Raw genomic sequence first — 14,598 nt, forward strand, 5'->3', positions numbered from 1 at the left:
TGCCCACTATATGCTTAATTTGCTCACACTGTAAACGAGAGAGATTAACTATCTTGGGTTAGTTATAGACATCTATTGATTTAACTCTAGAGGTGCTGACACAATTGATATTTCGTCGTTTGAAACGATAGCTACAAAGTATCAATTTCAGTTAAAATCCATATAAGCCTAGGTATAGCCTACTGAACATTTATATTCTGTTTAAAAACTTTTCAAGCTGTGCAGAGTCCATCCCGACGCACGCATCCTAGTGGAAAATGAAGCTAGTGGCAAATGAAGCGTGTATTATTGGTCAGACAAGTGCCACATATAAGCCCTTCTGGTGTGTCCCACTGGCATTGCATGGCCGCCTGCCACCGCCACTGCTGTCTAGGGCAGATTGCTCGATAGAGGGGAAGTCCACTCCTGCAGCTGGGCAGGAAAAGGGAAGAAAGGAGGACAGGAATGGGTGGAGCATAAGCAGCGGGTGAGAAATTTGTGGATGAAAGGGGGATAATGATTGGTGGAGAACTGAAGTGCGCAAGGGAGGCTGAATAAGTTAGTGTCTGTGTATGGGTAGGGGTGGGTGGGGTGGTGATGTGTTGAGTGTGGAGAGAGAGAGAGATGCTGTTGCCAGGAAACAGTGGGCATAGAGGACCATTCACAGCAGTTCGTGGAGTAAAAACACAAAGGGAGACTTGATATGTAGGTGGTGTTTTTAGTATAAACAGGCAGATATGAACAGGACGGTTATCCCAGCATGGACTGGATTAAACCAACATGAGCAGAGAGGAAAGTACAGTATAACTACTGAAGAGGAATTGGCGCTGATGTACACGCTATTATGGGATGGAGAGATGAGAGATTCTCATAATTTAGAGATTTAGATTTAGAGTCTAGCCAGAAATACATGGGCAGAGTAGACAACCAGAAACAGTCATCATGATAACAACACTGATTCCTTCAAATTAAAAGGGTAGGGTGGAGCTCTAAAGGAGCCTGTCACTTCTGTCTTCAGAGCCAGTCTCTTTCACACCCTCCTTCCCTAACAGAAGTGGAGGGAGACAGGGGGGGAACAAAGCTGCACCCTGTATTCAGACACCTGCTGCTGCTGCCTGACACGGGACGACGTGGGGGGCGACTCACTAGACCCATGCATTGACCCTGGTCTGAAGGATTTCAATTCCTAGCTGTCCAATCTCTACATCAGTGAATAAGGAGGGAGGACGCAAAGGAGGGACGAACAGCAGTGATTCAAGGGATCTTTTACTGCCCATGTGAGTACGCCTTTGCATTCTTCCTCTACTCTTTATTAGACTCCTCATACAGTATGTGTGTGTGTGTGTGTGTGTGTGTGTGTGTGTGTGTGTGTGTGTGTGTGTGTGTGTGTGTGTGTGTGTGTGTGTGTGTGTGTGTGTGTGTGTGTGTGTGTGTGTGTGTGTGTGTGTGTGTGTGTGTGTGTGTGTGTGTGTGTGTGTAGTAAATGTATAGTAGCTCATGAATATGTTAACTCTTATATAAGATACACATCTATAGGATTAGATGACAAAGAAAGACTGTCGATTTCCATTGTATTCAGCTTTTGCATTATCCTTGCACATGCAGACTGCAGATGTGATTGAAGTCTTTTGTCGAGTTTTCCCACACTGCTATTATTCCTCGTCATGGCAGCATCCTGAATACCTTCCTGCCTACAGATATAGCCTCCATTGGTATGTCCTCCAGAAATGTAGTACTGTCATTGGATTGTCAATGTATTAACTTATGAAAGTGTTAGGATGCAAAACGAACCATAGTGTTTGGAAAATGAAAGATGCAGGCAATTGTTTACTTTCATTACCTCTCATGCTGGTGGGTTTTTTCTTCCCTCCATATTCATAACATTCCAGCCCTCTCTTCATTTGACAAATTATAGTTTGGATACTGTATCACTTCACTAGGCACACACAGTTGGGTTTATGCGTTTATTGGGTGTATGGTATGCACATTGTTCTGGTCACACAATAAGGCTCACAGTTGCATGCTCAATCGAAGTGACATGGAATACAAGCAGCTTCTCTTGTGGGTTATGGCTGGGGTCTTATAGTATGCTGCTTTTCCCTTCGGGATACAGTACACTACTCTACACCCTCTCGGAGTGGATATGATGTCGCTGTACAGTATACATTCTGTAATAGAGGTTGACCTTACAAAACACTTCTTACAATGCATCTAACAGTATTGCCGGGCAACAACCTGATGGAAACAATCATGTGAACATTTTGATGTGTGTAGGACATTGCCTTGCAAATCATGTTCTGATCGCCTTATTTATTTTGCTCTGTCTATGTTAGGTGAATTCTCAAAGATAGTATTGCCACTTATCCACACCCACAGGCAGATAATGTACTTTCGGAGCCCTCCCGGAGTGTATCTGTTTTTATAATTATTTCCACAGCTGACCTGGGGAACCTAAGCCACTCAGTACACCTCAGTCAGCCTCTGTTGATTTTCCACATGAGTGAAGAGGTACAAAGAGAGGAGTAATTTAGTTCAATTTAACACAATCAGTCCCATGCAGTGAACCATACACTGTATATTTTATACTGAGGTTGTATCTGACTTTGAATCATTTTAGTGTCTCTTTCTTATTCAACATAGCCGATGATGGTAATGAAAACTGAAACCCAAGTCACACATTTCCCTCAAAAACAGAATGTGAGTGATTACAACACGGTGCACTGACTAACATGATGTCAACCCAGCTTGAGGTATCTGGAGCCAGGATTATTAAGCTGTAGAACTGTCTCTTTAAACTTGTGTCAGACAGGATAAACCAGAACACATCAAAAAGGTGGCAACTGCGCTGAGGATTAGTAGCTGATGAGGGGGGATTAAGAGTTGATTTCTTCTGGCTTCTTGGATTCCACCTACGAAATTCCTTAATTGTGACTGACTTTGAGGGAAGGAGCAAGGGGACCTCAGTCACATGCTCCTCTCATGCTACACATGGGGATAAACGCCTCGTGACCTGGATTCAGTTTCTCAAATGAAATGATAAATACCAGTGAATTAAATAAAATACTAATAACCGTACCATTGTTCCTCTTGTATAAATGCATTCTCTGTTTTATAACGGAGGAATTCTCTGTGTTACACAAGACATGGGCTTATTGCCATTTGAGCTTCTCACCTGAGGATGGGATTGATTTGGTTTGAGCCCGCTTATAGCCGGAGGCTATGATTTGATTATGCCAATGATAATGGTGATAGGGATAAATTGGATCGACATATCATTTCCAATGCTCAAAGCGCTCCCTTGTAACAGGAAGGAACTCAACCCCATCTGTGATTGATTATTGTTGGTTGGTTAATTATGTATGGTCTGTCTATGTCTGTGTACCCCAGGCTCCTCCCCTCCCTCTCATGGGATGGGCACCACAGAGGCGACACTACGAATGGATAACATGGAATGTAAAGATGAGTGGCAGGATGAAGACTTCCCCAGGTGGGTGTCAGACGACTTTGATGATGCTTTACATTACAGGGTCCTTTAGTCCTGCAGAGTCCAATACTGTGTAAAGTATTGTAATAACTCACCATAACGTTATACTGACAGCAGTAATCCATCAGTAAGTACACTATACAGCCTACAGTGTAACAACAAAGGTTACACTATATGTTACATTGTACTTGCAAGAATAAGCACACAGTAATACACTTTAGAATGATACTCTGTGTGTTTTTTTTCATCACAACTGGTAGATGACAATACCTCATGCCCGCAGTGATGTTTGTTGTTGGACTATAATCTGCTCCAGTATAATTTGCTTGAGGATTTCCCAGTGAGCTAACCCTGTGCAGCTGGTGTAATTATAGCCTGGAATACCTAGCAGATACCCCATCTACTGAAATCAACCTCTGACATTGATTGCAATAGCCACATGACAATAATATGTGCCGTAAACATTCACAAACACTGGATCTATACAGAATTTAAACAAAAATTATAATTGTCCTCCGAGCACTGAAGAATTACAAAGAGGACTGGATTTAAGCAGGACTTTCCTCTTTATTGTCATTGCGAGACGCAGAGAGATCAGATAATTGCTCAGTATGAAATTAAAGGAGTGTGAAGAAGAAAGGCACAGAGAGAGCATTCTGACAGCAAGGAGCCTCCTCCTGTCTCTCTCCATCTGAGGGAGCGGAGACAGGGAGCAGGTGCAGCTCTCTCCTTAAATGGTAGTGGGTAACGTCATGTGACGCAGCAGCCAGTCAACAACACAGCATCACCAGGAAAATGGTGGCAGATCAGCATTAAGGAAAAGGAGGAAGATAAAATAAGTATATGTATCATTAGGCTCTGAATGATGATGTGCCTGAGGCTCCCTATGATCGACTGAGAAAAGGGCATGCATAATATTCTAGGATCCTGTGTTGTAAAATCAAATAGTTGCCTGGACCGTCTTTGAATCCATCCTCATTTTTGATAAGGTAAGCAGGAGCTCTTGATATCTTAGCCCTCATCATCATATAGGAGAAGAATATGGCCTGATATTTTGGATTATCATACCCTCTGTTAGACATAATTCCTATTTCATTTCTTTCTCATGGTGTCATTATTGTAGGAATCTGGTTATTTGAACAATGGAAGCTTGCCAGTAGTTATAGCAGTGGGACGCCTCAGGGATGCTTGATCGGACACCATGCAAGTAACGGATGCCCTTGTCATTTGTTATTGCCAGTCATGTTGATTTGGCAACACTGTTATAGACTGTCTGTCCTCCCTGGGATGTTAGGTTGAAAGGATGGTTTAGTATTACGCAGCAGTGGACCACAGTGGAGCTGTATACTTTATATTTCCCCAGTGCCTCTTGGTATTTGGTTGCTGTTGACATTTCCCCCCTGTATTATACCTTTCATTCTCCACCTCCTCCATGTCCTCCTCCTGGTTTCACGTTACAGGAAGTGACAAGGGAAATTACACCACGTGTTAAGGGGTAACCTTACGGTGTGTCTGCCTCCCCTGTACAGTGAATAAGGTTTGTTGACATACCACCGCCTCTACCTCCCTCCCCACATCGCACACCGTGGCAGGTCTATAATCTAAAGAGCTCCCTGGGGAGATGCTAATTACCACCTAGCCTCCTCTCTCTGTGCTCCCTTTGTGGTGCTGAGCCAGATCACTGACAACCCCACTGACATGATCGTTGGCATGTGTTAATTTTGCACCAGCTGCATTGATGTGGTGATGTACTAGTGTGCTTCCAGGACTATTTGGGGTTTGGTTTATTTGAGTCAGGCTGGCTGGCTTTAGTGTTTGCTCATGTCATGCTATTGTGTGTGGCTGTGGCCCTGACAGAATGATGGGCTCTCTGTGTTGATTTTCAGACCACTTCCTGAGGACGGTGACATGGAGTCTTCCTGTGGTCTCACCAATGACCGAGCCTGTAAGTGTAATTGAAATAACACCTCACCTGTCTGGCATAAGATAGATGTTTTTGGTTTGGTAAAGTTAACACATTTGATCTAGTATAAGCCACTTTAGCTTAATATACAGTATTACTTTCTAACAATGAGCCTCATCTCACATGCTACTTCCTGGACCCTGCACCCGTGAATTCAACTTGATGTCATGTGTGTACACTATCAGTAGCTAATAAGTCTCACCTCCTCTGTCACAGCTCCCCCCAACTCTCTGAATGTTAATGCAGTTGGAGGAGGCGGAAGTGGAGGAGGGTCCACCCATCGTAAGCGGCGTACATTAGTGGCCCCGGACATGAACCTGTCCCTGGACCACAGCGAGGGTTCCCTGCTGTCTGACGACTTCTTGGATACGCCCGACGACCTGGACATCAATGTGGATGACATCGAGACCCCAGACGACAACGACTCCCTGGAGTTCATCACCAACGGCAACGAGCTGGAATGGGAAGGTAGGTAGAGCTCATGCGGCGTGGAATAATGGAAGCCCTGGTGCCAGCCTGGTAGCCTGGGTGCCAGTCTGTGTGCTTTAGACAACTTGTTGTTTGGCAAGATGTACGTAGCTAGCGCAGACAACTCTGGCACCCACTCTAGCTCGATATATTGAACAAAAATATAAATGCAACATGTAAAGTGTTGGTCACATGTTTCATGAGCTGAAATAAAAGATCCCAGGAATGTTCTATTCACACAAAAAGCAGATTTTTTCAAAAATGTTGTGCACAAATTTGTTTAAATCCCTGTTAGTGAGCATTTCTCCTTTGACAAGATAATCCATCCACCTGACAGATGTGGCATATCAAGAAGCGGATTAAACAGCATGATCATTACACAGGTGCACCTTGTGCTGGGGACAATAAAAGGCCACTCTAAAATGTGCAGTTTTGTCACACAACACAATTCCACAGATGTCTCAAGTTTTGAGGGTGTGTAATTGGCATGCTGACTGCAGGAATGTTCACCAGAGCTGTTGCCAGATAATTTAATGTTAATTTCTCTACTATAAGCCGCCTCCAACGTTGTTTTAGAGAATTTGGCAGTACGTCCAACCGGCCTCACAACTGCAGACCACGAGTAACCACGCCAGCCCAGGACCTCCACACCCGGCTTCTTTACCTACGGGATCATCTGAGACCAGCCACCCAGACAGCTGATGAAACTGTTGGTTTGCACAAACTGTTAGAAACCGTCTCAGGTAAGCTCACGTGCGTGCTCGTCATCCTCACCAGGGTCTTGACCTAACTGCAGTTCGGCGTTGTAACCGACTTCAGTGGCCAAATGCTCACTTTCGATGGCCACTGACACATTGGAGAAGTGTGCTCTTCACGGATGAATCCCAGTTTCAACTGTACCAGGCAGATGGCAGACAGTGTGTATGGTGTTGTGTGGGCAAGCGGTTTGCTGATGTAAACGTTGTGAACCGAGTGCCCCATGGTGGCGGTGGGGTTATGGTATGGGCAGGCATAAGCTACGGACAACAAACACAATTGCATTTTATCGATGGCAATTTGAATGCACAGAGATACCGTGATGAGATCCTGAGACCCATTGTCGTGCCATTCATCCGTCCGCCATCACCTCATGTTTCAGCATGATAATGCACGCCCCCATGTCGCAAGGACCTGTATGCAATTCCTGGAAGCTGAAAATGTCCCAGTTCTTCCTTGGCCTGCATACTCACCAGAATTGCCACCCATTGAGCATGATTGGGATGCTCTGCGTGGAGATGTACAACAGCGGGTTCCAGTTCCCGTCAATATCCAGCAACTTCGCACAGCCATCGAACAGGAGTGGGACAACAATCCACAGTTTGATCAACTCTATGCGAAAGAAATGTCACACTGCATGAGGCAAATGGTGGTCACACCCGATACTGACACACCAGATACACAACCCTACTTTTTTGTTTTTTAAAGGTACAGTCTCTGTGACCAACAGATGGATATCTGTATTCCCAGTCATGTGAAATCCATAGATTAGGGCCTAATGAGTTTATTTCAATTGACTGATTTCTTTAAATGAGCTGTGACTCAGTAAAATCTTTGAAATTGTTTATGCGTTTATATTTTTGTTCAGTGTAAATAGCTGCGTAGTAAAAAGTCCATGCTATCAGACTACAGCTGAACAGAACAGCAGCTAAAATACTGAAGAGACAAAGGTGGATGACATAAAACACATGCATTATGTCTCACTAATAGAAATACCTTTGTTTTTAACCCACTTCACATTACAGTATAAACACCTTCAAACTTTTCACTATGTACATCCAGATGACACGCCAGTGGCCAACGCCAAAGCGGGGCCTGGTGATGGAGAAGAGGAGGATGGTGCTGATGGGACCGGGGGAAACGGGCGCCTGTGGAGGACGGTGATCATTGGGGAGCAGGAGCACCGCATCGACATGCAGGTCATCAGGCCGTACCTCCGCGTCATCACCCATGGGGGTCAGTATCCAACCAACAGCATCCGGCCAGAGCCATAGATACACTGTATACATAGTTCAACTAATTAGAATTGAATTGTCATAGAACCTTTGGTGCCAACATGGTGCCCATTCAATCTCAAACTGAGTTTACGTCGGTATATGTCTGTATATTGATGGTTCTGCATCCAGGTAATTGACACCAACGGGATGAACTTACAGGCCACGTCAACTGTCGCTCTTCTCTCCCTCTGCAGGTTACTATGGCGAGGGTCTGAATGCCATCATAGTGTTCTCAGCCTGCTACCTGCCCGACAGCAGCTGTGCAGATTACCACTACATCATGGAGAACCTCTTCCTGTGAGTTACTGGATTTACAAATTGCAGAGATACTGATTTATGGCAAGAGGCACAAATGCCCAACTACCACAGAGTGATATTTAAAACTAGGTCATCACGCCTGGTATACTATCATTGAAATCAGAGAGATCATGTCATACATCACGCAATCATTTTGTTGTGAAGATTTATGCTGCCAGAAAATGGGAACTCGAGATTTCATTAGTGCTTGCCACGGTAGCAATAAAATAAACCTCAATATTTTCCCCTTCCTCATTGCCATCTCAGGTATGTGGTCAGCAGTCTAGAAATGCTGGTTGCTGAGGACTATTTGATCATCTACATGAATGGAGCCACACCGCGGAGCAAGATGCCGGGCATAGGATGGCTGAAGAAATGCTATCAGATGATTGATAGGAGGTAAGACTATTTATATCGTATACACCACTGCATGACAGCATGGATAATGCAATCATTCATACTGTCAGCATGGGATGGATTTGCAGAACACAAATGTTGACTGACTCTCAGGAGAAACTAATGGGGAGTAATTGAGCTTGTCACTGCTACTGGCAGTCAATGGGAAGTGAGGATTGACTCATACTACGGTAGGCTGCTTGATAGAGTCTTCCAGCACTATGAGATGAATGTATGTATGTATTGCCTTATTTCAACTATTTATTTCTGTTGTCCCTGAAGGCTGAGGAAGAACCTGAAGTCTCTGGTCATCGCCCACCCCACCTGGTTCATCCGCACTGTGCTGGCCATATCTAGGCCTTTTATCAGGTGACCACAGAACAACAACATCATGTTAAAGGGGTACTCCAGGATCTAAAACATAACACATTTGTAACATATAGTATGAATTGGATTCGTAACATATGTGAATCGCTATTTAAATAAATATATATATTTTATTTTTACATTTTGCATGACGTAACATATCATACGAAATGGATGATGTAGTACACAATTTGATGACGTAGTACACACAAAACTGGGACCACTTTTGGCTCATTAGCAGCACTTTCAAAACTTCTGTCTGAAATTATACTAAAGTTTTTTTCATAATACAGTTAAGCTACATATCGCCACTGTGATGGATAACTAATAGTTGCCCACATAAAACCAATATAACTGGTTGTTGTTTTTATCCTGTTCTTATTTGCAGTGTGAAGTTTATGAATAAGATTCAGTATGTGCATAGTCTGGATGAGCTGGCAGAGATAGTCCCCATGGAACATGTGCAGGTCCCGGAGTGTGTGGTGCAGTAAGTATCATCAACCACTATGGGGGGTAACTAAGCTGAAGACTCCCACCATCATTCACTGACCTGCAGTGATTTGCAGACTAATAAATGATGTAAACTTGCAAGCTAATAATTTCCCCCTCCGTGAATAGACACGGATGCCTGGTAGAGACTTTGAGACAGTAAATAAATCATAGAAGAACATATTTGAATATCAAAAAGTTTTCAAATGGGAATTTATGTTAAGTAAGATTGTATCTGTATTTCACTCTTGGAAAAGGACTTGGATCAGAAAAGGGATCTTAATCTTTTCTTTTTACAGATTTGATGAGGAGAGGATCAGAGCTCGGAAAGAAAGGTAAAAGACATTTACATATTTTTTTTTAGATCGAATTAACCAGGCATACATGCCATGCTCGTACTCAATCAGGGGTGATCCATGATGTATCCTCAGTCAATACATTTATCAAGCTTTTATTCAAGTGTTGTTTCCCTCTGCCTGTACAGGATGGAGCAGGAACAGCGGGAACAGCCAAACCCACACGCGTCTTCTTCAGCCAAGGCAGAGAGGTAGGGAGTAGACAGTTACACTATAACGGCCTGTGCGTGATAGCCGGATATCTTAAAGCTCTCCAGGACCAGGGTTGGAGATACCCTATATATACAAAAGTATGTTGACACCCCTTCAAATGAGTAGATTTGGCTACAGGTGTTGCTGACAGGTGTATAAAATCAAGCACACAGCCATGCAATCTCCGTAGACAAACATTGGCAGTATAATGGCCTTACCGAAGAGCTCAGTGACTTTCAACGTGGCACTGTCATGGGACAACACCTTTCCAACATGTCAGTTCATCAAACTCCTGCCCTGCTAGAGCTGCCCCGTTCAACAATGTGCTGTTATTGTGAATGGGAAACGTCTAGGAGCAACAGCGGCTTAACTGCGAAGTAGTAGGCCACACAAGCTCACAGAATGGGAACGGGGAGTGCTGAAGCGTGTAAAAATCATCTGTCCTCGGTTGCAACACTCACTACCGAGTTCCGAACGGCCTCTGGAAGCAACGTCAGCACAGTACCTGTTTGTCGGGAGCTTCATGAAATGGGTTTCCATGGCACACACTAGCCTAAGATCACCATGTGCAATGCCAAGCGTCTGCTGGAGTGGTGTGAAGCTCGCCGCCATTGGACTCTGGAGCAGTGGAAATTCTCTGGAGTGATGAATCACGCTTCACCATCTGGCAGTCCGACAGACGAAAGCTACCTTCCCGGAGGCATAGTGCCAACTGTAAAGTTTGGAGGGGAAAAATAATGGTCTGGGGTTGCTAGGGCCCTTAGTTCCAGTGAAGGGAAATCTTAACGCTACAGCATACAATGACATTCTAGACGATTCTGTGCTTCCAACTTTGTGGCAACAGTTTGGGGAAGGCCCTTTCCTATTTAAGTATGACAATGCCCCCGTGCACAAAGCGAGATCCGTACAGAAATTGTTTGTTCAGAGCCCTAATCTCAACCCCATTGAACACCTTTGGGATGAATTGGCACACCGACTGTGAGCCCGGCCTAATCGCCCAACGTTAGTGCCCAACCTCACTAATTGCGCTTGTGGCTGAATGGAAGTTGCTGCAGCAATGTTCCAACATCTAGTGAAGAGTAGAGGCTGTTATAGCAGAAAAGGGAGGACCAACACCATATGAATGCCCATGGTTTTGGAATGAGACTTTTGACGAGCAAGTGTCCACATACTTTTGGTAATGTAGTGTACCTGGTATAGATCAAGCAGCAGTCAACATGGCCATTGTCGAGCACTATTACCTCTCAACAGCAGTATAGCAGGAAACAAAGTCACAGAGACATTTATTTATTCATACTCGTGTCATTTACAGGCCCAAGTCAATGATCACAGGGCAAGGAATCTGAAAGGGACCTGCTCCTCTTTATTCATCTCATACCATGGTAAGAAAGGACACAACACTACTGCTCTTCTCACACTGACTACAAGGTGACACTGCACTCATAAATACAATGTACATTGTGCATACAGTATCCACTGGCAGCCTGTGGCAGGAGTCAGGCCCATAGAGATCCTATTAAATGAGTTCTAAGATATCATTCTGTGGTCAGGCCATTTAACCACTTAAACAGATGTTTAAACCACCAGTACCATTTGAATGTCTACTGTTACGTAATGTCCACCTGCTCAGCCATTTAAGAATCAGACCCAGCCAGTCCTCAGTGCTATTGTACAGGAATGCCCGATCAAGTGCAGCCAGCCAGGCCTAATGGGTGAGCGTGTCAGGAATGTGTGTGTGTCATCAAGGGACTTTCAGGGGTCAAGAGGTCAGGCATGTCGCAGCCTCACTCATGTTACAATAAGGTCATCTGTATTAAATGAACTGCTCTGTGAACCTGGTCTGCTGTGGAAGTTTTTATATCATTAACCTGCTTCTTAATGACGGTGTCTTGTATCATCTGTGCAGTTGTTGAAAGAAGTTTGGAGCATGAAAACTGTGTTTATAAGAAGAAACATGAAGTCCAACAAGTCTAAGAATACTTCCTAATCTATAAATATCAAGCTGAAGATTTTTCCATCAAGATATTAAACTCCCCAACACACGCCTCAGCGGTTCTTAGGATGCCAACTGATTCCGTCAGGACATTCCAAGGAATTGTCTGTTCTGGGGACTGTACAACTCCATGTTACATCATTTTACGACCGCTGAAAGTAGTTACTTTTAAACGCCGCCCCCAGTCACCACCCTGGGTTTTGTATCCATTTCAAAAATAGATGACACTGCAATCATTTTGCCTGATTCAAGATTTAAGAAAAAATAACATGAATATTGTAGAAAATGTTCCACCGGACAGACATGGTGTAAGGTGTCAGTGGCAGGCAGGTAACCAGACCTTTTACAGTTTTGGGTTGGAGGCTCTTGCAGGGACAATGGTAGACTAGACTTGAGTATGTATTAACTACTGTATACAGACAGTGTTGGATGGTGTGTCCTAGGAGCTGCACCGAGGGCTCTGCCAGGCCTAGTTACTGAGAGGAAGATATGCCTTAGAGAAGAAGAGGGGAGGAGGAACAGAGAGTCAGGCAATGCCCCTTAGTGCTCAGCATTGGTGTGCTGTGGCATCATTTCACCCATTAGCGCTATGCTAGCCCTTGAACATTTAGATGTAGACTGGAATGCTTTGCGAGACATCGGATGCCTTCACCTTTGCTTCATTTTGGCCTCATAATTTGTCCGAGTACAGGCTATATTTTTGATCAACTGTTTTGCATGAATAATTTGGATGTCATCATGTTTCATATACCCAGATTGGTCCGGGGATCATTCAGTGCCCAACTAACCAACCCATGTACCTTACATTCTGATGTGCCTCAGGATTCATGTCTGTACATTAATATGGGGGCCCACTGAAAGTAAGAACAAGAAATGTGCTGGTTTGACTGTAATGTCAAGTGGACTGCATTTCATTTCAGTTTTTCAGTCATTGATGTTGTGACTTAATGGTATCATTTCTGTATCATGCTGTGTTGTGGGTGCAGTCAAAGCATGCCAACATGTTGTCAGCATGTAATGTACCTTCAGATGTCCTATTGGATTATGGACCAGTCGCCTAATGGTCAATCTTCTATTGGATACTTACCTACCGGGTGGTAGAGGGAAGGAAGTGTTAAGAGTTTTTATTTTTGTAAAAATTACATACATACATGTATTGTAAGTGTTGTTTTGCACTATAGAATTTGATTGTCATTAAATTGTGAGCATAACATCTAGATGTGTATATTTGGGGACAGGTTGCCTTCCTAATATGTAACTCAAGATGGATTTTTGTGTGCTCTTCTAATTTTTGTACAAGTATACTGTAGTACAATCAATATCATGCATTGTATTTGTTGGTAACCTGTCAACCCGTCTAGACAAGTATGATAATCAAAAATGTCTCTTTCTGAAGTGCCATCCAAATTCAAACTATACCTTGATAAATATAAAACATAACAGAAGTAATTTTCTGTGGACATGTTTGTGGATGGCGATGGGCTAGACTAGAGGTGATTGATATTCAATGGACAAAGTAAGAAAATGGCTTCCAAACATTTGTATACACATAATTGTAGTGTTACGTTAGAACATTGGACAGATTAATATGCCTTTGATTTCTGGTAGAGAAATACCCATCCCATCAAAAGGTAGGCTTAAACGTGGCACATAATTGCAGGAGTTCTTCTGCAGTCTCCCAAAGCTGCTGGAGAGAGAGTGCTGTTTTCTAAGGGATGTCAGCTCTTCTGAGTGCCTCTCATTCTTTTCAACAAATTCTACACAGAAAACTATAATATGGAATGTACAATTCTAAATTGACTACTGGGATCCCCCCCCCCCAAATTGCTACTAAACTGATTTTGTTGATTTTGTTTTGGTAAAAGGTTCTACATGGAAAGCAACCCCTGAGTGTCCAGAAATGTCTTTCAATCATATTTTCAGTCTTTAAAAGCACAATATGTTATTACACTGGAAGATTTGGAAGAGATCAGTGGGCAATTTGTCGGCTGGAATACTGTGTGTAGCTTATTTTTCAAAACTGCAAAGCTTGAAATGGGGTTGGGATATGTAGCTATGTAGTTTGGATGTTCTTTAGATTGTGATGTACATTCTTCCATGTAAATACAAAATAATAAACTGTTCCACCCGACAATCTCTCTCTGCGGCCTGTATTCTTCCATTTCTAAATTTACCCACTGCTGTAAATTAATCCAAGATATATCATTCAGTCATTCAGAAATACATTTCTATCTTTCAGACATTCTGAATGTACGGATAGATTCAAGCTTTGACTCCAATCAAACCTGATTTGTTGAGAAAAGGAACAGTTACATTTGCCTTACCATAGAAGTAAGGGTGTCCAGGTGTTCACTGAGTTGACTTAAAGCAACGCCGGATGTCCCTAAAAGGTGCTTGTTGTGGTTCAAAGGAACCTATTAATACACAGTCATGATACACACGTCCATGTACACTCTGACGCTTATCACGAGCCCCACGGCTCTGTTAGAACAGCTCCGCTGTAGTAGTGACAGAGGCAGCGCTGGTCACTGGTCAGTCACACATAGGATCTAAATTGAGAATGGCCTTCAGGAAATGAGACA

The 14,598-nt window shown here is 43.4% G+C and overlaps 1 protein-coding gene across 4 annotated transcripts; it reads left to right on the forward strand.

The window, feature by feature from the left end:
* The first annotated feature begins 639 nt into the window (after positions 1–639).
* On the forward strand, positions 640–14,150 carry LOC123996328 (caytaxin-like). 4 transcript variants are annotated; one of them, XM_046299686.1, is made up of 13 exons: positions 640–1,256; positions 3,367–3,466; positions 5,350–5,408; positions 5,643–5,894; positions 7,713–7,886; positions 8,122–8,224; positions 8,492–8,623; positions 8,903–8,989; positions 9,375–9,473; positions 9,775–9,810; positions 9,960–10,022; positions 11,336–11,405; positions 11,930–14,150. In XM_046299686.1, exons 2-12 carry the CDS (start codon positions 3,390–3,392, stop codon positions 11,367–11,369), a joined length of 1,116 nt encoding a protein of 371 aa, XP_046155642.1. In that variant the 5' UTR covers positions 640–1,256; positions 3,367–3,389; the 3' UTR covers positions 11,370–11,405; positions 11,930–14,150. The 4 variants fall into 4 exon arrangements, with proteins under 4 accessions (XP_046155642.1, XP_046155645.1, XP_046155646.1 ...); XM_046299689.1 differs by lacking the exons at positions 640–1,256; positions 3,367–3,466 and adding exons at positions 4,215–4,452; positions 4,587–5,000; XM_046299690.1 differs by lacking the exons at positions 640–1,256; positions 3,367–3,466 and adding exons at positions 4,215–4,452; positions 4,924–5,000.
* Positions 14,151–14,598: the final 448 nt, after the last annotated feature.

The sequence above is a fragment of the Oncorhynchus gorbuscha genome, linkage group LG15 (genome assembly GCF_021184085.1).
Source record: "Oncorhynchus gorbuscha isolate QuinsamMale2020 ecotype Even-year linkage group LG15, OgorEven_v1.0, whole genome shotgun sequence".
Lineage (NCBI taxonomy): Eukaryota > Metazoa > Chordata > Actinopteri > Salmoniformes > Salmonidae > Oncorhynchus > Oncorhynchus gorbuscha.